Below are 24095 nucleotides of genomic sequence, written 5' to 3'. Positions count from 1 at the left end.
GGCCTCGTCACATGTCCTTGTAGAGTCATAGCAGCTATTACTTACAGGCTGTCTGGAGTGTTCCCAGGAAGGCTCGCCAGGTGGGAGATAAGCTTCTCCAAAGGACTATTGTTCTTTCTAATGGCCCATTACCCTGAATATGCCCTTTACAACTAGCTATTTAGACTGAAAGCATCTCATCTAGTGAGCATTACCCAAGTGTGATTACATTTGAAGTACAGATACATAGTATTTATAACTTCAGATACAAAAATGATACATGCATGCAAATAGGATAATCATATTCAGAAAATCATAACCTTTCAATAACCTCTCACGTGACCTATCTTGCATAAAATGCATCACAATTATGCTATAACCATATCATAATAGTATCACTATGAGGAATATGGCGTGCAGTGTTATGGCATGTATTTAGGGGATTAATTAAGCTTATATTAATTTACCAAATCCAGAGTTTCTTCTTGCATTTTTAATGAACTGTCAGTTATATATTTTGCTAGGGAAGACTTCTAAAATAATAGATTCCTGGCACTCAGATTAAGATGTTGCTCTTTTTCACTGTACCAGCAAAACAAACAAACAAACAAAATTACCTGTGTGAGTTCTTTCACTTTGCAAACTAACAAAAAGTACATTGCATATGGTAGTAATCTTGCATATTAAAGTATTTCATATTGATTTTGTTCTAAAATAACTAATCTTAGAAATGTTATTTTCTGGGGAGGGGGAGAAAAAGATTTTGTACAGGTAGTACATACTGCATGGAGCCAGTGAAGAGGCTCAATGTTTGAAATCTGTAAACTTCCTAATGAGTGCTATCTATGAGACCACCTAATTGGTACTATAGAGGGCCGCATGATTATGCTAATGTCACATTTAAGTGTCTGGTACATATTCTGAAGAGAATTGCGGTGCATAAATATCAAGCAAATGAAATAAAATAAGCACTGGTAGTTTTGAAAAAGCTGTTTATAGTGCAAAAGAATACTTTCGCTTCACAGTGAAAATTATATCAAGTAGTAACCAACAGAAATCTTATTTTATCTTAGAAAGTGTTATAAACTGTTTTATACTGCACCGCACTGCTCTGCAATAGATCTTTAATAGAGAGTAGTCATAGTAAGGGCTTGTCTACACTTACATTTTATAGCTCTAACCAGTGATGAGCTGCCAAAAGCTGAAGAACCGGTTCCTTCAGTCGCTCCAGGTCTTTGGCGGCACTTCGGCAGCATGTCCTTCAGTCGCTTCGGGTCTTCGGCGGCACTAAAGGGCCTGCTGCCGAAATGCCACCAAAGACCCGGAGCGAGTGAGGGACATGCCGCTGAAGACCCGGAGCACCGCCGGGTGAGTAAAAACTAAAAAGGGATTCTCAGGGGAGCCTCTCCAGCTGAGAGCTCAGGCAGGCCAGACAGGACAGTCCCATGGGCCGGAGTTCGCCCACCCCTTTAGCAACCAGTTTTAAACCAGATTCAAAATTTAACAACCGGTTCACGCAAACTGGCTCCAGCTCACCACTGGCTCTAACTTGCTGGATCAGGGGTGTGAAAAATCACCCCCCTGAGCGCAGCAAGTCTGAGCACTTTAAAGCACTAGTGTGGACAGGCACCGAGGGCTGGGAGCTGTGCTCCCACCTCCACAAGGGGTTTAGCGCTGAGCGCTGGATTACCAGGAGCACTGGGAGAACTCTTTCCCAGCGCTCATGTGCGACCACACTTGCACTTCAAAGCGCTCCCACGGCAGCGCTTTGAAGTTTCTGGTGTCACCATGCCCTCAGACTCAGTTTGGTACTTGCTTTCATGCATTTCCTTGTGATACTTTCAGGCTGCCTGAGAAGACTTCTCTTTACACTCAGTTGATGTCAGTGAGATGGCTCATGTCTTTAAATTGAAAACAGTTGAGGGTTCAGATCTGATTGGAGCACTCAGCAACTTGCAGAATCAAACCCTTAGATTATAAGCTCTTCAGAAAAGGGACTCTCTCTTACTACGTGTTTATACATTGCTTAGCATAATGGGGTCTCAGTCTTGGCTGGGCCTTCTGGGAACTACCATAACACTATTACTATTAATAAGCAAAAAGATTTTTTTAAAGTCTAAATACAGAAGCAAAACATTCTTACTTTGAGAGGACTCCAGAGCCCCTCTCACTGATTATTCCTATCAGGGTGAATTTTGAAAAAGACTTACAGACTACACACCCTGCACAGATATGGCCCTCCCAGAGGCAAAAAAGGCACTTACTCTGTCCCTCATTCAGTAGAATAGCTGTATCACAGAATGGGCAGGGTTTTAAACCTTGAGATTTTCATTCCGCCATAGGCCTGATAGTCCTGGATTCTGAGGCAGCTAAGTAACAAAAGTCTAATGCTATCTACATAATTAGTATTATGTTGCCAGTGAACTAACAACAAATATGTGTATTTGGAAAAATTAAGAAAAAACAAGTACAGTAACCTCACTAACAACTATGTAACAATAGAGAGACTACAGTATTGGGGAGAACACTGAAGTTACTCTGTCTCACTGCCATGGACAGTAAGAAGGAACTGAGTGGCAGCTGGGGTTGCTCCTCCCTTAGGAACTGGGAGACACAAAGGCATGCAAGATGCATGCATGGCCCCAGTGGACACTGCTGGTAAAAAGATTCAGCTCTCCAGTGCATGCACACCAAGAGTGTACAGATACTCAAAGAAGAATCCTCTTAGGGAAGTAGACCAGATAATCTAATTAGTGTCTTCTTTTTTTGTCTACAACTGTAGCCAATCTTTTGTATCTCTGAGATAGCAGAAACCAAAACAAAGTTATAGTCTCGTCTATGTTTTTATTATACAAACCATTTGTTATGATTTATAACTAGGTCTATAAAAATTAGGAATGCCTTAGGGAATTTGTATAGCAGTAATTAGGAAAGTTAAATAAATTAAATGTTTTTTTTAAAAAACCTGCCTTCAGGGATTACTTTTCAGCGCCATGTATAAGAGTTCAACGAGACTCCTATTTAAAAATATAGAAGTTTCACGTTTTATCTGAAACAGTGAACAGAAGATGCAAACTTTCAAAAACAGAGCCCTAAGTTGACCAAATAATGTGTGTGCATGCATGTGCAAATACATAACCAAAAGTGCAAAAATTTTGCATGAGCAAAAATCCAATCTGTGTGTGCAAATACCCATTTGCATGTGCACATGCATATTCTTCAGGCACAGCTTTGATACGAATGTGTGCAAATACTGGCCCTGAACACTTATACCTAACCTCCAGAAGTCAGGAAATGCAACTCAGTCTGACATTACATACACAACTCATCCATGCACTGTTTAAAATAGTATAAGCAAGATCTCTCTTTGTAAAATTCTTGGGACTGACTTACATGCTACTTTAGTCAATGGGAGTGCTGAAATCTGAGAAGAATGAAAATGCAAGAATTGTGCTATTATGAATTGTGGGGTTTTATTTATTCATTCTTGGATGCATGCAGTGCTGGTCTTATGGGTCAGCGACACAGGTGACTGCCCAGGGCTCTGTAGTCAGGGGGCATACCATGGTCAAGAAACTGCAGAAGGGCACTGAGTTTCTAAGTAATGATTACTAGCCATGCCCGCTCACGAGGGAAGGAGAGGGGATAAAGGGGGCTGTGGGGTGGGAACCAGACACTCACACACATCCCCTCTCCGCCCTCCCGGTAGCATGACACCTGCTATGCCACTGCCCTTCCACCTGCTGCTGCTCTGCCTGCTGAGTGGCCACCTGCTGTTCGGGAAGCCCGGGCAGGGAACAGGCCACCTGGGCTCGCTTTGCCGACCTGCCCTACCCGGAAAACGAGCTCTTCCTCAGGGAAGGTGCCATAGAGGGTTTCCTGTAGGGGGCAGGCAGCAAGCTCCCCCAAGGTGCTATTTTCCCTAAGGCTGGCCCTTGCACATGTATGTATAATTTGGGCCTTTAGGAACAAGAAATGCCTTATGTGCATTTCTTTTGGAGAGCCTGTTGTGGAAATCCCTGTATTAATTATTCTGTCTCTGCTTTCTATGGGAAGGTACTACCGCAAATAAAGTACATTCTTCATTTTTCAGCAAATATGTGGTCTCATAGCCTGATGTTTGTGGGCTACCACTCCAGATTTTTCTTTATCTTCTCTGAGAAAAAACGTTAGGACTGACACCAAAAACATTTATTTTAGTTGATTGTTGTCTATAATTATCATCTCCTCTTTGAATGGTTTATTGTACTGTATAATCGGAATGTATGGTAGATGTGCAACTCATATAACCTGCTATGTGATTATCTACTTGTCATTTTTGAGTCAGGCAAGAAAAATGGCATTCTCACAAACTAATTTATTTTTAAATTGAGAATTTTGCTCTCCCTGGAGAGCTTGTCCCTCTCTTTTGGTTCTCAATACTGCTTTGCTCTTGCTGCTCCAAGAGTGAAGAAACTGCAAGTATATAAAGCTGAAACTCAGAAATAGAAAGCTGCTGTTATGCTTTTTAGATGTTCTGTCAAAAACCAAAAACACACACAACCCTCACCAGTAACACCACTTCTGAAGCAAGTAGCATTCCCTTGGGGTAGCTATTTGTGCCAGAGCAGATTTTCTGTTCAATCCTAGTTATTTCTTTAAAGAGTTTCTCTTTGAGAGCAAACTGTTTCATCTGCATCTAAGAAGTAGTTCAAACTCAACAGAGGCGTGCTCCTTCATCCCCCTCAGAACCCAACATTCCTACCAACTGAAACAAATATAGGAGTACACATTAACCATGCTCTTGGAAAAGAGGATTTTGTTACAAACCTGCACTGATAAGAAGTCAATGGTTTAGAGACAGCCAAAGACATCGCTCTGAAAATAAACAACAGGAATAAGATAATTCACAGAAAGGGTTAGGATCTGATGATGGATTAACAGAAATCAAGATGGAAGACATTGATGTGTAGTGAAAGGCTACAGGGGAGAGAGAAATGACATCTAGCTGCAACAAAAAGGACTGATTGATATCAGATCCTTCAAGGCTTCTGAGGTGTTTGTGAATGCCAGTAATCGGGGGGGAGGGAACAGAAGAAATATTAAGTGTGGGAAAAGCTAGAGGGTGAAAGAACTAGATACCAGCCAAAGTTACTGCAATGTCAAGAGCTGTCAAGGTAACTTCAGCATTGACAGAGAATATTGAATTTGGGCCTTGTCAGTCTTCATAAACACCAAAGTAGTTTTCTTTACACTTACTCGTACCATAACTTCTGTGCTTATCACTCTCTGTGATAAGTGCAAGTTTAGGATGAATAGGACATCACCTCGGTTCCACCACACCACTTATTCTGGGAGATTTGGGAAACCATCATTTTGTAGGTTTCAGAGTAGCAGCCGTGTTAGTCTGTATTCGCAAAAAGAAAAGGAGTACTAGTGGCACCTTAGAGACTAACAAATTTATTTGAGCATAAGCTTTCGTGAGCTACATCGTTTTGTATTGTGGTATGAGTCAGGATGATCCAGTTATTTTTCAGGTGAAGCTATCATTTTTAGTTCTATAGTCTCTTCTAATTCTATTTGAAAGAAGTGGCAAACATTTAATATTGGAGATCAGCCCAAGAGTTCACATCTGGGTCTGAACTTTCCCAAAATTCAAGGGCATTTAGATGTAGTGTGGTGGTTTTGGCTTATCATTACCATGCTAATATCTGTTACAAGCAGAGTCACCAGGTATGTTCTATGGTTGATACATTATTTAGCCCAGTCTTGAAACTTTTTATCTTATAACCAGTTTAAATTTTTTTACATCTTCAGCTACAGTGATGACTCACAAAACCTCCAGGTTGTTATGATAGGCTCGTAAATTCTCAGAAAATTTGTTCTGTACTCAAGAGTTGAGCTGTACTTTTGAAGACAATATGCTATATTTTTCATACAGACAAAGAGGTTGAATTTCCACAATAAGTGTAAGAGAGAACTCAATGTTAATTATGAAGTTGCAGCCAGCACTTCAATTGTTTATTTGTACGTCTTCCTTTAAACTTTGAGAAGTGCTTGAATGCTAGAGGTTTTCTGCCCGTGGGCTCTGATTTACAGTATCAGGGCATATATTTTAAAAACTGAGACCATTGTTTTACTGTTTGATTAGGTCGGGGTGGGCAAACTTTTTGGCCCGAGGGCCACATCTGGGTGGGGAAATTGTGTGCAGGGTCATGAATGTAGGGCTGGGGCAGGGGGTTGGGGTGCAGGAGGGAGTGGAGGGCATGAGAAGTGGCTCAGGGCAGGGGGTTGGGTGCAGAAGGGGGTGTGGAGTGCAGGAGGGGTCTCAGGGCAGGGGGATGGGGAGGAGGAGGGGTGCAGGGGGTTGGGATGCGGGGTGCAGGAAAGGTTTGGGGTTCAGGCTCTAGCCTGGCACCGCTTACCTCAAGTGGCGGCGCACAGCAGGGCTAAGGCAGGCTTCCTGCCTACCATGGCCCCGCGCCACTCCTGGAAGTGGCCAGCATGTCTGGGAGTGGCTCCTTGGGGTGGGGTGGGGCAGCGCACAGAGCTCTTTGCCCCTCCCCCAGGGCTGCAGGGACGTGGTGCTGGCTGCTTCCGGGAGCAGCATGGATCCAGGGCAGGCAGGGAGCCTGCCTTACCCCCACTGCGCCACGGGTCTGGCAATCCCGCGGACCAGAATGAAAGCCCTGATGGGCTGGATCTGGCCCGCAGGCCACAGTTTGCCCTCCCATGGATTAGATAGTAACTGCTGTCAGCAATTCTTTTATCTTTTTTTTCCAAGTGAGTTTTTTCCTTGTAAAGACGAGAAAGGCAATAGTGCTAGAGAGTGATGTTTTATTTATCCACCAAATAGGCACAAAACATGCAATGTTAGGCAGTTTGGCGAAACATGCACTACCCTTGCCCAGGAGTAATAAAAATCAAGTTAGGCCAAGAACTGAATAGGTATGAGGATTTTTTTTTGCAAAGAATAGTAAAAATATGTATACAGCTGTGTGTAATAGTGCCTTTCTGAAGCTTGAGTTGGATGGAGGCCTCCAGTGCAGACCACTGAACAAAGAGATCATAACTGATCTCAACCACCCTTGGCTGGGGGTCGAACTGACACAGGTGATGAAGAGCTGAAAAGCTCATCCCATTACCCTATGTCATCCACTCCTCCGTTGTGAACAGTTCTAATATTGATGCATCGTGGTAGATTAATGATGTTTTCGCTCTCAAATAACAAAATGTGTTTGTCAACAAAACTATTTTTAGCACAGGTTGGACCAGATTTTGGATCCCACCCCCCTCCACACGCATACAAACACACACACTTACATTCCTCTTTTACACAATCAACACCTCTTAAACACAGATGGTAACAGATCCCACAGTCTCATCTGAGTTCTCAATCTGGTGTGGCCCTGCAGATATAGGTGGAGATGTGTGGGTTCCAAAAGCCAGCTCAAATAGTAAGCAGCAATAAAATAATCTTCAGCTGAATTGTTCAAGACGCTGAAATGCATCTGTTCTCAGGGTCACTGAGGCTCTCTTCAAGCTATCACCTCTGCAAGCCTGTACATTTCAGTCTCCACAGGATACCAAGAGAAGATATTACATGACCTTAAAAGTGTTCTTGCTGTGTTACTGAAAACTTTTAAAATAGCACAGATCAATCTTGGCTGTTATGAGAACAAAATGCCAGAAGGTCCTTGAGAAAGGTACGACATAAGCTGATCATTTGAAAGTAATGCTGTCTGTTTCAAGTAATTATTTTCATTAAGACTGAGTCAGTGAGCTGTAGCTCACGAAAGCTCATGCTCAAATAAATTGGTTAGTCTCTAAGGTGCCACAAGTCCTCCTTTTCTTTTTGCGAATACAGACTAACACGGCTGTTACTCTGAAATCAGTTTTATCTGAGGTTTCAGAGTAGCAGCCATGTTAGTCTGTATCCGCAAAAAGAAAAGGAGTACTTGTGGCACCTTAGAGACTAACACATTTATTTGAGCATAAGCTTTAATGAGCTACAGCTCACTTCATCGGATAAAGTGAGCTGTAGGTCACAAAAGCTTATGCTCAAATAAATTTGTTAGTTTTATCTGAGTAGTTGCCTTGATACTAGATGTGGATCTTGCTTATATAATTAGAATGAAGCAATAGTTCCTCCCAGCAAAAATTTCTTTCACAACCCACAGATTGCTCATTTTGTCAGCATCCAGGAATTGACTTTGCTGAGGTCTGGCTGCTCAAGCTATATTAGACTTAAGGAGAGCTGACAGTGGTAAAACACAGAGAATTCATCAGTGAGTTCAGCTGATTAATTTAGACTTGCAACACTCTAGATCTCCTTTGAAATGTATAAAAGAAAACTGATAATTAGACATAAAATGATAAGAGTATATTACCAAAGTGTACGTTTATGGCTATATCTGTAAAATACGTACAACTAGCAATTGAAGGGCAATGATCAGTCCATTTTATGTTCATTCAGAGCAGTTTCTGCCTACATTCATTTAATAGGAAGTCTCATAGTTCAGCTGACACATAGTGTCCCTGAAGGAAATTAAATAGATTCCGTTTGATAATATTTGTAGACTGATGCTCTGTCTAAGAGAGAAACCATGTGGCTTCTACATAACACTTTTGGATGATACAGTTTTGTCCAGCCTGTATCATTTCTCGATTTTGCTGTGTGTAGGCACAGGGAAAGGGGTGTGTGCTAGGTGAGCATGAAGTCTCTGTTGGGTAGAGGGGCTGAACTTGATTATATGAATAGCTATTCCTGGCTGTGGGTACAGCCTCCTAAGGGCTGGAATCAGTTATGTGTGCATCAGACTTTCTGTAAGTACTGTGCATAGATAAGCATGTCGGAGAAATATCACGTAAGTGAGCTGGTTCCCTGCCGAGTGTACAAAGGAATGGGTATGGAAGGTTCCCTGTAGTTTCCGTGAGCTCCCAAGTAAGTAACCACTATTTGGGCTTTCACCTTAATAATAAAGAGCTAGATTGTGCTTTTAGGCACAGCCCCAAGCAAGACAAGCTCTATGTATTGCACCACCCCTGGAGGCATGGTTTTCCAGAGAGATTTCTTTGAGGTACAGTTCCCTCCCTGCCTTCCCCTTATTCCAGCAGCCAATTATGACAGCCCCAGATCAGCTCAGCTGCTGCATTAATTGGCTAAGGCTCCACCCATTCCCCACCCAGCTCCAGGAGGAGGGAAGCGGTAAGTAGAAATACACTGGGCATAGGGTCTGTGTAGCCCACACAAGGATGTAAAGAAGTTCTTATTCCCTTTTACTCCTCCGCATGAGTCTGTAATCCAAGACACGATCTAGCACAAAGTGTTTGGGATCAGATATAATCTGCCATCGGAAAGGACTCCAGCGTTAGAGGTCTGAGTACAGTGTGTGTTTCATGCATGCAGAGTGCTTATACCTGTGATGTTTAAGTGTATTATTTTCTTGTCCTTATCTGAATTCTGAACAAGAAATATTGGTTCTTGAAAGCTAATGTTTGTCCGTCTATTGTTAAATGCAGGGCAACGTCCACAAAATTATGGAAAAATGTAATTTGCCACTAACTGGGAAACAATGTGTAAATCGTATCATTACGGAGAAGGTAAAGTACATTTCTTTAGTCCTTTTCCAGTCTTTTTTCACTCTAGAAAGTGCCACCAAATCATATTTAAATTTAATTTAGTGCAAGCATGAATGATATGCAGCATCACTTAACAATGAAAATGGTAGATCCCCTTGGAGGTGGATTCAGGAGTTTGGGTGGGTCTCAGTTTTCCTTTGAAAAATGCGATCCTTTAGCACCCAAACATACTTGGCCACGTTTTCAAACACATTCAAATGCCTGTGATAGAATTATGAAGAGTGTCTGCTATCAGCCTTTCATGGGACTACTTGTGAAGTAATTTACTACTCAGTGTGAGGAAGGGAGGCAGAACTGAGCCCCAAACAGTCTGTTCGCTGCACAGAGTAGTTCAGTGGACCTTTTCAATAGAGGTTGAGAAAATTAAGTTATTGCTGCCACCACCTTTATTTTATTATAAGTGCTTACATTTGGAGGGCTAAGGGTAGTCTCTGCGGGAGCCCTCTTATCATACTAAGTAGTGTGCTTCAAAGGCAGTCATGTTAGATGCCATTTTCCCCCAGGAGTATATTACTTGTTATCTTAAATAAATCTTTCTCCACAAGGTAGAAGAAAACAAATGAAAAGTGAAACTTATTTAAAGTCTGACTCTAGGAACAGGCTACATACAAATGTATAGTTGAAAAGGAAAGTTGAACAAAGATTGGGGAAAAAACGAGTAACCTACAGGCATTTTTATAAGAACCAGCCCTGGGCAGATCCTTCTTTGTACATATATGCACCTATCATATATTCCTATAAGAAATATCTCTTATGTATACACCAGAATATCACTTAAATTCAACTGGAAACTCTAACCATCTCCAAACCAACATCCTAAAGTAGGTGTTTCTTACCTCCAGTTTCTGTCTTCAGATTTAGGGATGTAAATCCCTGTGTAATTTCGTAAATCAAATTTGTAGCCTGATATACCCCAGGGAAGGATAATTAAGTGTTCAATCTGAGCTTCAGTCCACTCCTATGTCAAATCTGTGACTTCCCTTTGATTCCAGGTTAAACCTTCACCTTTTTCAACTGACTTTCTCTGGGAAAATGTCTCGACATATTATGAGTTTTATTGGCTACAGCATGCAACCAGTATAAGTCTCTCTGGCTGGCACCCATTAAATCCCACATGACCTGTATTTTGCATTTGTGGAAATACAGAAACAGCCTTTATTATGTATGTATTTATTATTAAATGTGCTGTGAGCTGTGGAAGTGCAAAGCAGTAACCAGAGTGCCAGAAAAAGCTTCAGAAGGTTGTCCTTGCTCACTTACACAGGCTTTGCCACTTTATCCCAGGTGTTCTGTAAAAAACAACACCACCTCTGCTTCATTGGCAGCCCTGGACTCCCAAAATAATCAAATTGGATGGTGCAATTGAAGTGGAGAAAATCACCCATGGACCCTTCAAACAATCAGATGTATTTCACTTCTGACCCTAACCTAAAAAACAAAGAGGGCAAGCAGTCCCCTCTTCCACCACCAGTTGTCACCTCTCAGGCAAGCATAAAATCCAACCAGAATTGCCCAGTAAGGTGTAGATCCCATCCCTACCAATTTGTCTAAAATGGCTGAATTCATCCAAAGAATAACAGATACATACTTTTACAATATTAACTCCCCTGTTTGTTTTTATTCTTTCAAGTACTAATGAATATTACACTGATATTTACTGGACAGTTATAGGTCAGAAAATTGACACATGTAAATAACAGCATAATTTGTTACCCTTCTAATAGAAATGTACATATTTCAGCTCACCATTTTTTATTATATAAATAGTCATTTCCTTATTATCCCTTCTTACACTAAAAATGACTCATATTTTATTTGAATCTGACAGGCTGTGTTTGATGTGGACAAGAAAAAGGGACTGACCCTGATTGAAATCTGGGAAGGACTGTCAGTAGATGAAATCAAGAAAAGCACTGGCTGTGACTTTACAGTAAGTCATTGTATGAACAAATGTAGTCATCGTGTTCCAGACCTAGCCATCTTAACAGATAAGAAAAGCACATAAGCCTTTTATTTGTAATCCAGTAGCTTTCACCTTTCAAAGTGTGTGTGTGACTGTGTCAGGGTGGCAGGTGATACTGAAGTTTAGATCACATGGATGCTTGCCATGAGAGCAGGGAAGGAAGTTGTAGGTTGACTAAGGTGAGAGCGAGCGAGGGTGTTAGGCCTGGGATTGGGGACTGGATGGGTGCAGTAGAAGAACTGGAGAGGAGGACTGGATTGGCAAGGACAGTTGGGGAGTGAAACTGAGCAAATGCATTGAAGGGGATAGGTCAGCTTCACTAGGATGGTGGGTGAATATTAGAGCCTGTTCAATGATATAAAAATTAGCTCACCCAGAGTCCTTTTGTGCACAGATTTTTCTTACTACATTTTCCAATACACAGTTTAAAATTGCCCCATATGTGTGAAATGTTCTCTCGGTACTAATCTATAAGGCCACTACTTTCTCATCCTTCAAATCCCTTCTCAAGAGTCTCAGTTCTTTAATGATGCATACATGAAATGGGCCAGTTAAAGATGGAAAGGCTTGAGGGGCAGTGGGGTATAACTAATGATGTATATTTAACCAAACAGATGCCGTATGTGGTGCATATAACAATTGTACATATTTTGAATGTATTCTTGTGACAAGGTAATCTGTCCGCTTATTAGTAGTAGGGCCTACAGGTCCTTCCACCCCTGCACCATGCCGTGGCCCCTTTATGGTTTGGTACTCAAGGATCAAGAAAAATGGCAAAGGCAGATATGGGAAGACAGGAAGCGGTCCAGGGAACAGTCTGTGTCTGGGGACAACCTGTGATGCTCTTCCTTAAGGGACAAGACCAAGAGCTTTGGTAGAGAGAGTGGGGCAGGGCTCCCTTCTCTCCCAACCAACCCTCACCAGCTCTGGGAAAGAGGGCTGTATATATGCTGCCTCTTCTCTCAAAGCCTGGAGACACCAGCAGTGGAAGGTTAATACTTGCTGACCTCTCCCAGTCCAGGGGGAAAGGGGTCTACTGGCGGAGAAGCTGACTGAAAGCCACAGTTGGGCCTGAGGTAAAGATCACAGTGCAACAAGGGCCTCCTGTGCCAAGGAGGGAGAAGTTTGACAGAAAGCCACCCCATCCCTTACTCCAAAGGGGAAGGCTAGGAAGACCCCTGAATATAAGGGTAGAATCTATAGACCAGAAAGGCCAGGACTATTAAAAAAAAACAAAACAAGTCCCCAAGACAGAGGGCAGGTAAGGCCTCCTGAATGTAAAGGGGAGCTCTTTGAGGGAAGTTGTATAAGCTAAATAAATTATATCAGTGGTTCTCAAACTTTTGTACTGGTGACCCCTTTCACATACCAGACCTCTGAGTGCGACCCCCCCCCTTTTATAAATTAAAAACACTTTTTTTATATATTTAACACCATTATAAATGGTAGAGGCAAAGCAAGGTTAATGGGTGGAGGCTGACAGCTCGCAACTCCCTCATGTAATAACCTCGCGATCCCCTGAGGTGTCCCGACCCCCAGTTTGAGAACCCCTGAATTAGATCCCAGGGGAAGGGAAATATTGTTTAAAGACTGTGGAGGCAAGTGATTGATTTCTGAACCCCACTAAAGGAAGCTGAGGAAAGTGTGCCTACAGGAAATTGCTGTGCCACAAGGGGGTGCTCTGAGGTAGCACCCTGCCACTATCCTCCTTCCACATCCACAATGTGGTGCTTGTCCTCTTATTTGGTAAAACCTTTTGAGGCAGAGACAGTGAGGACAGGTGCTGTCCTTCAGGCAAGGGCGGTACCTAGTACACTGTGCATTCTGTACTACCAAAATACAAAATAATAAAGAAAAAATTACTCCAGTTCTACAATGGGATACGCTAATGTGGACAACAACCTCCTGTGGAGTCCTTGCTGGGTGGGGCTGAGAATTGTAAGATCACAGGCCAGATATTTTGACTTCATAAGCTTCCGTATCTGCATCTGTAGGAATACATTTTGCTAAACAGTGCCAAAATATTGTGTGTTAGTTTTATTGTTCTGCATTTTTTTTAAATAAATGAGAGGCAGGTATGAGGCAGGTCACTTCTGAAAATAGATTCAGCTAATTGGGAGGAATTCTATTTTTAATGTTGAAATGACCTGCAACTGGCAGAGTATAACACGTTGCTATAAAAACAGCTTGACTGCATAATTCATTGTCCACATAACACCTTACTGAAGTCACTCTATTAACCTTGTGTTTTAAAATTTCTCTTTTGAAACAACCCTCCGTATTCAGCAGTCCTTTACACAAAAGAACTGGTTTTGATCATCCTTCCAGTAATGATTTAAGGAAAGGGGTTGATTTTTTGCATACTTTGATAATGTCAGGATTTATTTTTCTCCAGTCACAGAGCCTCTCGTGCAATCAGTAAAGTCAATGCTAAAGCATACAAAAATTGATTGTGTAGATTCATCTTTTTTTGCATTCAGTACCCACCCTCTATAATCTTGGAAGTTTAGAAAGGGGGTTAAGCCACAACGTATTTAATGTATTTTTATGGGCCATTTGTGATCAGCATTGAAAGAGCTAATGGCTGAAGCTACTGTAGTAGCACGTGTGGCAGTCATTCATAATGACAACTGATAGTCGTTGGGCCAGGGGAAGAGAGTGAGAATGACTGTATAGCCTGGTCGTTAGGGTACTCATTTAGGTAGACCCGAGTTTAAGACCCACTCCAATGACTATGATACATAAACACTGCAAAAAAAAAACACCACAAAACATGGCAGTGAGACTCAGAGCCTGGGTCAACTGACTTGCGCTCACAGGGATCGTGCTATGGGGCTACAAATAGCAATGTAGATGTTCCCACACAGGCTAGAGTCCAGGCTCTGAGGCCCTCCTCCTTTGTTGGGGGGCTCCAGCCCAGGTAGGAACGTCAATATTGCTAATTTTAGCCCCATAGTTTGAGCCCAAGTCAATTGACCTGGGCTGAGAAACTCGCTGCCATGGTTGTTTTGTTGTTGTTCTTTTCCAGTGTTGATACCCCCTATGTAATAGTGTATACAAACTGGAATAGCTTCAAGAGGAGAGACTGAGAGAGAGTCACCCCAGAATATCCCATAGCCCAGTGGCTTGGGACATTGTCTTCAATTTGGGAGACCCTTCTTATCAGGTAGAGGGGGCACGTGAACCTTGGGTCTCCCCTATCCTAGGTGAGTGCCCTAACCACTGCCTAAAGGTTATAAGGGAGGGGTCTTGCCCCCTCCTCCCCGTCCAGTATTTTGTAAACTTAGTCCACGTTTGTCAAAATGCCCAATATTGAAACAAAATATTGGGTTGGGTCAAAATGAAGCATTTCATTTCAATGCTACTGAAACATTTCGTGTTTTTGGGTTCAGTTGAAGCTATTTGGAGAGCTTTACACAAATTTGTGAATAGTTTCTGGTTGACTGAAACTGCATTTTTCAGCGAATCGTTTATTCATCAAAAACATTTCACCCAGCTCAAGCCCTGAACTCTGTGGTAGAATAATACCTGAAGAGCTGCGTTGTGAATGCTTTTCCTCATACACCAAAATGCTGACCCTGTCTACCTTAGAAGATACCACTTGCTGTACTTAAATTATTATTTCTGTTCAGTGAATTGAGTTTTGCTGCTGTTTACACCAGAAAATAACAATGACTTTAATGACATTGCGCCGATAGGAATGAAAAGCAGAATTCTCTCATCTTATACAGTACTTTTTCCTGTGAAGAAGTACTATTTTGTATAGAGCTAAAGAAAATAGATTATGGAGTTGAACGTTTCTGTTGATAGTATTTTTCAATGGCTTCAGAAAACATTAGCTAAAATAACTGTCTTTTGGGTTTGTTACAATTTAACGTTTAATGCATGAGTACAAATTGCGCAGTAATTTTATACTGAGCCATACATGATGCTGTCCATAATGCAGATGCTTTTGGATCCATACTGCTTCTTGTAAGAAAAATACACAAGGAAAGCCATTTAGAAATATTATGGTTTCTTTGAGAGATATTTGGCTGTACGTTGTTATTTTCACAGCCGGGTTACTTGCTTGAAAAAGCCTCTCCTAGAGGACATCCACAGCAGCTACATGCCAAGGGACAAGTGATTTAGAGTCACCAATCTTTGTTAGGAACCTGGTATTGTATCAAAAATAAACAATTCACCCTGGATTTCACTAGGCTGTGAAGACAAAGTATTGGCTTATCTTGTACACTTAAATCACATCTGCTACTGCCTGGCTTGTAGATCAGCTTGGCAAAGTAATCTCTTTTGGCTTGTACCAGTTTATAGTTTTGATGAGACCATGAGAGAACAGAATAAGAAAACATTCTTTTGTAGATGTATTTCATTATAAAAATTGATAAGGCAAGTCTGTCTACATAAAGATTCAGCTTCTTGTTTTTTCCTGTGAAAGCTCAATTCTAGGTCAGGGATACAAAAAGACATTAAAAGCTAACATGGAGCTCAAAACTGTGGCTTTCAGACCAAGAAAAACAACCCATGTTTGACTATCAAGCAGCTGTTGGTTTGGTTAAAAAAAAAAATGAACTGTCTAAGGTCAAGCCAATGAATGAAAAATAATATGAAGTATGGGATATCATCAATTTCTCTGTGGTTTTATTTCATAGAGATGTCTTTCCTTTTTATAGAAACAATGGATTGTTTATATGATGGAGAATGTTTTAAATGTATAGCCTGTTTCCTGTCCTTGTCACCCCTCTCCCACCGTGGAACTTGCATTGAGCAACAGAGTTTTGTACAAAGAGGCTAGAATATGCTCTTTAACTAATGCCTTTATCTGCAAGTAAAAATAATTTCCAGATAACACGATATAGTGATTTTTTTAGGCATATAATGAATGGCTGCCCAACCATACAATCAACTCACATCACAACCTTGGACGTGGGAAGGGGAAAGTTTTGGCAGAGGACACAAGGCCCTCAGTCAAAATACCCTGGGATTTTTGATGTTCAAGCAGAGCAGACCTCTGAGAAACACCACAGATTGAAAGACACACTCTGTAACCTAGGTTTCAGAGTAGCAGCCGTGTTAGTCTGTATTTGCAAAAAGTAAAGGAGTACTTGTGGCACCTTAGAGACTAACAAATTTATTTGAGCATAAGCTTTCATGAAATAAATTTGTTATGTGCAAATAAATTTGTTAGTCTCTAAAGTGCCACAAGTACTCCTTTTCTTTCTGTAACCTAGGTATTTATGTGCCTCAAAGGGATATAGAACTGAGTGGATCCCGTTGGGATTTAGACCCGTGGGGAGTCTATGCATTGTAAACTTGATGATTCCCTGATTTTAAACCACTAGCCATCCTTGGGCTGCTCAAGCAATTTTCTGCTTATTTAATTTTATTTATTCATAGCAAACAGTTATATTTAGGCCTGATTCTGAAAAGTGCTGAGGATGTGCAACCCATTGACTTTCAGTGGATCGGACCCTTGGAGGGAGCGGATGCTGGGCACACAAGGGACAGCTGAAGTGTCAGATGTGCAAATACCCATGAGAGAAACATGAGATTTAACGTAATGTGCTCATTCAAATGTAAAACACTCCAAGCAGGGCTGGCTCTAAGATTTTTGCTGCCCCAAGCAAAACATTTTTTGGCCATCCCCGCTTTTTTTTCCGTGCCCTGTCCCCGGCTCCATGCCAACTCCGCCCCTTCCTAATCCCTTCCCCAAATCCCCGGCCTCACCTCCTCCCATGGGCGTGCCGCATTTCCCCCCCCCCATTGCTTCCTGTGGCTCCCCCCGCCCTGCAACCCTCCGCCCTAGCTCACCTCCACTCCGCCTGCTTCTCCCCCCTCCATGTCAGGCGAGGGAGAGGCAGCGCGTTCAAGGGAGCACGGGGAGCGGAGGTGAGCGAGGGTTGGGGGGAGCGCAGGAAGTAATGGGAGGTAGAGGAACCACTCCCCGCCCCAGCTCACCTCTGCTCCACCACCGCCGCCTCCCCAGACTGTGCCACCGCTCGGCTTCTCCTCCCTCCCTCCCTCCCAGGCTTGCCGCGTGAAAAGGGAGGGAGGGGGGAGAAGCGGCTCAGCGGCGGTGCGCTCAGGGGAGCAGGCGGAGCGGAGGCGACCCAGGGCTGGCGGGGGCACATTTCTAGGGTCAGCATGGCCGGCCCCGGAACGCCGCCCCTAATAACGTGCCACCCCAAGCACCGAGAGCCAGCCCTGACTCCAAGCCACACTGGTACTGAAAACCAGGACAACAGATAAACAATATCTGCTCACCGTAATTGAATTTTGTCACTGTTGTCAGAAAATACAGAGCTAGAGTCTGCCATTCTCACTCACCTCCAATAGTTCCTTACTCCTCAAGTATTTTTATTTATTTCAGTGGAAGCACTCATGGAATGAAGTACTGCTCAAGGCTGGCAGAATTGCCCCATGCTAAATACAGTGCATATGCATTTTAAGATGTGAAAACGTAAGCCTCCTGGAACCAGTCCCAAGGTGTCCATACACTGAGAGAGTTTCTCCCACTGCTCAATGCACATGCTTGCTGCAATTTAGTATCCCAGTTTACACAGAGCTTTGAAAAATCAATGTACAGTGTCTCATTCCACCAAGATGTCTCATTAACATTCAGCACAAAAAATACTCTGTGTGAACCAAGCCTGGCTTCTCAGCTGCTACTTCCACAAGAGACTGGATGATTTATTGTGGTTCACGGAAGAATAATTCCAGAAATTAAACTGCACATTGTCTGTAGGAAATAAAGACCTGCACCTCTAAAAGCAACAGGCCACTAATGGTTGCAAAGACATAATGTGTGAGCATGTTCAGCACTGTGAAATGGGTGGGATAAGGAGGCAGAAGAAATGCAGTGGGTCAGATTTTACGGAGACCGATTAATCATCTAGACCTGAGGTACTGGAGGTATTCTCTTTCATCTGAGGCAGCTGATGTCATCCAGGTTGCCTTTGCTCTTCATGAGGCTGGGAGTAGAAGGTGATCCCTTCCTGAGACTATCCAGCAGTGTCCCTCTATCTCTATACTCAGGGCTTAGTTATAACCATACTAATTTGGATCAGTCATTTGTGCACCGTTTCAGCTCTCCACCCCCAGCAAATTTCCTCACCCCCCTTCCCATCACACACATGGGTTCTTTTTTTCATCAGCTCTCCCTTTTGGGTTATTTTTCTGTTGCCCATTCCGTTTTGCTAGGGTGGCTGCTCTGTCTCAGTCTATATTACTAATTGGTTTTAATTTTTGTACAGTACCATATATGCTGGGAATGAATGACTTAAAAAACAATCAAATAAAAATATCCTTGTGATGGAATAAGTTGGGAGATGGAGGGTAAGAAAATGTAAATAACCTTGTACTGTATTAATGCTAGCTGAAAATACTCTGTCTTTCCTGACTACATCCCATTCAAACAGTCTGCACAGCCACGGATACCATTTTTCTTAAATCCAATCTTTGAATTGTTCTACATGGGCCCGTCACGACAGGACACTTCTGTTTTGTCAGGTGTTTGAGGCGGATTGATGGACAAGCTGAGCTGTTTTCGGATAATGGGGTTTATTAGCTAAGGATTTCTTGGCAGTCTTGTGTTAATATTGTAATGGCAGTGCAATAACTATTGGAAGATCTCAACTGTGTTTATATATTAAAAGCCAGTTGGTAATGGGACTTCTGCTGCTGCAGTGTTTCATAGTTGGAAATCAGGGGACAGGGACATGCTTACAATAACCTAGTTTGCACTGTTGTGTGTGTTTGCCAACTTATTTTTTTCTCTCTCTTTTTTTCTAGGTTGCACCAAATCTCATACCGATGAGGCAGATTTCAACCTGAAAAGCAAGCTGGTCTGGACTTGCCAGAGTTCTTGTTTCCAAACGGGAGCTCAGTGAAGGGAAATCAGTGTCTGTTTTGCAATTATACTTTTTTTAAAGGGCTTTTAAAGTAGTTTCCTAGTAGTTAGATTCAGGCTGTGATAGCTGTTTCTCGCATGACATTACAGTCCAGTTTTAATAAAAAGGTGAATTTAATACCTAACTTTTTGATAACCTCATACTACAACCATGATTGTTAATAAGCATTGACTCAAGGAAATGCCTTGTAGAAGTCGTCTTATTGCTGAGGACTACATTTTTTAAAAAGTACAGACCTACTGTGCAAACAGACAATGTGCATGCCAACTTCCAACTGCCTGTGCATTTTCTGAAGTTTTACAAACAAGTTAACCACTGGAAGTGGAAATACTGCAAATGTCATAGTAATTCTAATATATGGTGAGGCGCTTCTTGATTTTCTTCTGGGGGATGATTGCTGAGCTTGTAGCAAACATGTAGAGCTGCAGATGTACATCTGACACATGGGCTTCCACTTTTTTGTGAAAATTTGGGTCCTCAACCTGTTACCAATAAGTCAGTGGCAAAACTCCCATTGAAATCAATGGGAGCAATTGGGCCCTTAACCTTGAATGTATGATCATTTTCCGTGGTATCTATGTACTGGTGTTAATTAAGAGAAGGTACACCTTCTAGAGTATGACTCTGGTCTCTTCTATTTGAATGATGAAACCCACAAATGTGTAACCTAGAAAGGGGCCACTTTGGGAGGGAAACACAAAAGGTCTCTTCCCTCAAACAGGCAAGTTGATGGCCTTGCAAAGGATATGGGCCTGGGTCACAGAGAGGAAAGGTGGGTGGACAGGGATAATGCTGGGTTGTAAGGAGAAGGGTGGAGTGACTGTGGAAGAGTCAGGGAAAGGAGCTCCTTTTCAGAACTGACATTTTATCAACTATTCAAATTCGGATTGAGGAAAGGTTTAAAGTGATAGGCTCCCTGTTTATCAGCTCTTTCCCCAGCTCTTGCCGATCCAGGGAGCAAGTAGCGTTTCAGGACTCGCATCCACAGAAGCCACAGTCAAGATGAAATGCAGTTTCCTTTCTCTAGGTTTCCTACCCTCCCCCCTCCCCACTTGATAAGTCTTTTCCCTTTCCCACTCTGAGTTACAAAGAGAACTGTTGTTTTTTCTATATAGTATAGAACACAGGTCTGACAACACAGGTCCTTCCCTCTCAGGCCAGTACAACATAACTCCATTACGTGGGACCCTAATTCACAAAAATCCACGTTAACCAAAGTCTAGTACTAGCTCTAGATGCAGTGGCTTCTTTCCCAATTCTTCTAAATATTTTGGAAGTTTCCAAAATGCTTTGGTTAAGTGAGGTCCTGTCATACATGTGACATCAACAGTAAGAATCAGCTATATGCCAGGAAGCCATGCAAAAGAAAATGGTACATAATATAAGCAACCCAGGCAGAGAGAGAGAGAGAGGAAAAACTGAATTTGAGACAGATTAGGAAGTCTCCCACTTCATAAAATGTTGTGGGAGGAGCAGGGGAATGTTCTGAACACAGCACTGGGGGCCAGAAATAGTCCTCCTGTGTCCTAGCTCCTCAGTGTCCTTGGGCTTCTCTCCTTCATTTCCCTCAGTTTAGTGGGGAATAATACTCCTTCACAGGGTTCTTGTAAAAGTAGGCCTGATCTACACACGCATTTTGTACGGGTATAACTAATTTGATTAGGGGTGTGAATGTCTATTGCTATACTGGTACAGCCCCTACTGCAGATGCAGTTATACCTGTATAAATGTGCATTATACCAAAATAGCATCTCCTCCTTTCCCTAAAGGAATAAGCTATACTAGCATAAGCACCTCTACACCAGTATAACTGGGTGTGCACGGGGGGGTTGTACTCCTTTAACTATACAGGCATATAACTTGGGGGTGTAGCCAGGCCTACAAGTGAATATCTGAAGAAGAAAGCTGTTGCGTAAGTGGTAGTGTTAAGGTCACGTTTAATACAAAGAGGGTTTTGGCTGATATTTAATTTGTTCGAAAGGTTTGAAGCTGGCAAAAGCGCTCCAGAATAAGCTGCAAGCAACAATCCTGCACTGGCCCTAGTTTCCAACCAGCTCTAAGATCAGGAGGTTTTCTATATTATAAGCTCTGGGAAAAGATGTCAATTAACAGTTTGACCATTTCCACCCATTTGGAGTAAAACCCAAAAAGTCAGATTTAAGAAATTATTTCCAGGGGTTTTGTGTAGCTAGATTTCTATGGGATTGCTCGGTAATGGCTCTGCTATAATGGAAGCTAATGCACTGTGGGTTCGCATAAAACAATCCCGGGTTGATGATCAAGCGGCTAAGTAGCCTGAGCTAATCCACAAAGACCCTTCACGGATAGTGTTTGCTGTTGAGAGAGTATAGTGTCCTGGTGATGTAGACAGTAAAAAGTGCATATCATTATCTCTATTACTGAGGATCAGTTAAGAGCCACTTTTGATGGAATGGATGGGGTCATAAATAGGTTCCTGCTAGTAATTACTCTTGGATTTACTAAAGAACACTCAGTATGTATATTGTTTTTTAAAGGGAAATACGTAAAACATATTATCTAAGGAGGGGATTTGCCACTCCTTTAATACTTTTAATTTGTCTATAAAGAAAACTATGTTTAAATAAAGGAGGGGAAATCTTTTAGAAAATCTAGAGAATTGAATGTTATCTAATGGGATAAACCATATTAAATTAAGCTCAGTAGCAATTAATTTGGTGGAGACTGTCTAAAAGTTTTCCTCGGAGTATATTTACCACAACTGTGGTGTCTGATAGGTGCGAGAGGGCAGCAGCAAATATATATTACTTCTCCCCCTAGGATCCTTCATTCAGATGTGCTTATACCATTAGACTTGATGTTCAAAAGAGCAGAATGGTCTAATAGTAGTTAGAAGTTCATATCTCAAAACCTTAAGCAAAGGACTGGGGGCCAAGAACTCTTGAGTTCTAATCTTCACTTTTCTGATTGTTCACTTGTGGCCTTTGAAAAGTCTCAGACACATGCTCTGCTTCAGTTTCCCTAATTGAAAAGAGAGATTTACCTTGTGAGGATTAATTAGCTAAAGTCTGTACAGCAAGTAATATTTTTCCTTTAGGGAAAATTCAACGCTTGATCAAGAGTAAAAAAGAGCATTTGGGGACTGCCACGTGTGATGAATGTTTTGGACCTGATTCACCTCACGCTTGTATGAGTGTCACTCAGGAGAATTGAAGTCAATAGAATTACACGAGTGGAGATAAGAGTTGAATCAGGACTTATCAACATACAATTATAGTGTAAATATCTGTCTTCCATGCTGTCTATATTTGCTTCAGTAACTTGATACTATGGGAAGGTATTTATATTCTTAGATAAATGTCAAGTGACTCCCCACAAGCCAACTGTATTAATTTTGTGGTCATGTTTTGGCAAGACTTTGTATTATGATGAGTGCAAATGTATAAATTTGATTTTCCTAGCGGCCAAAGCCATTCTTGTTAGTCAGCCAGACAGCGTTCCTTTTGAAGAGCACAAGGAAGTCTGGTTCATAGCTGTAATGTACAAACTAGGTAATAGTTGTGATGACAGGTTCTTCTTTCTCTCCTCCATGGCAACATGAAGTCCAGGAAGCATGAGGAAGGTCCAATTGGATATCAATTAGATCATTACCTGGATGGCAGCACTTCACAAGACAGAGATAATATAATGCCCTTGAGTTGAAGAAGGTGGTGATTCTGTCATATCACTATGACTTATTTCTCTTTCTAATTGTTTAAACCAATACATGATTTTGTCCCTTGGAGAAGCAAAAAGTGAAAAGGTGATATAAATGGCTATTGTATTGTAAGCTATTTGTCAAAGTCCTTTACGTGTACTTGCAAAACAATCAATAAAAATTAAAAGATTTAAAAAGGGCTGATCATGTAGATTGCTAGTGCTCTTTATAATGAAGCATCCTAAGAATGTTCCTTTAGAAACGTACGAGAATCAGCAGACTTTGTGTTGGCATATTGAATGTGCTATGATAATGACAGTGCACCTTATTACACAAAATGTATGTGATATTAGCTGGAGATGGAGGAACTTGATAAACAGGAGGAATGCATAATCGGAGAACAACAACTGAGCCCAACTAACTGGTCATAGTGCTTTGCATAGTATTTCCTCTTGCACTGCATGTTTGGCCAGTCTGAGTGACAGCTCATAAAAGCATCCACAGTAAATGCATTGTTAAGTGACTTGCAGTTCACACTGCTCAAACGTGAGTATAAGGAAAAGGAGATGCCAAGGAGGGACGAGATCATGAGCCCACCTGCATGTAGCAACATATCAAGAATTACTTTGTGTGATCTGGACGCCTTGTGGAATGATTTGTCCCTCTAGAATAAAGATTATTGCACAAAAGGTGGGAGACAGTCTTTTTATATTTAGCAATACAAGGACTGAAGCTCCGGTATTAATGTGCATCTGTAGCCTGAAAGTGTTTTAAGGCATCATTCCTGCCCAGGAAGATAAATTCTAGTGTCTGCCTGATGAATGATCAATCATGGTGATTGCTGAAATGATGGAAATGCTGCCTGTTTATGATAGACTTCTGAACATCATTCATGGGCATGTATGTCAGCGTGTCCTTTTACCTCACATCACAACCAGCACAACAAAAA

At 41.9% G+C, this 24095-nt stretch overlaps 1 protein-coding gene across 1 annotated transcript in view; it reads left to right on the top strand.

Moving 5' to 3' along the window:
- OXCT1 (3-oxoacid CoA-transferase 1) overlaps positions 1-23781 on the top strand; it is a 125892-nt gene extending 102111 nt beyond the window's left edge. The window contains exons 15-18 of the mRNA XM_073343852.1: positions 9481-9561; positions 11429-11530; positions 19352-19577; positions 23053-23781. Coding sequence (XP_073199953.1) covers positions 9481-9561; positions 11429-11530; positions 19352-19393 — 225 coding nt within the window. The 3' untranslated portion in view covers positions 19394-19577; positions 23053-23781. The remainder of the gene's footprint in view (positions 1-9480; positions 9562-11428; positions 11531-19351; positions 19578-23052) is intronic.
- Positions 23782-24095: the final 314 nt, after the last annotated feature.

The sequence above is a fragment of the Lepidochelys kempii genome, chromosome 5, assembly GCF_965140265.1.
Source record: "Lepidochelys kempii isolate rLepKem1 chromosome 5, rLepKem1.hap2, whole genome shotgun sequence".
In the NCBI taxonomy this organism is placed as follows: domain Eukaryota; kingdom Metazoa; phylum Chordata; order Testudines; family Cheloniidae; genus Lepidochelys; species Lepidochelys kempii.
The sequence above is the reverse complement of the archived record's forward strand: the minus strand, read 5'-3'. Positions and strand labels throughout refer to the sequence as shown.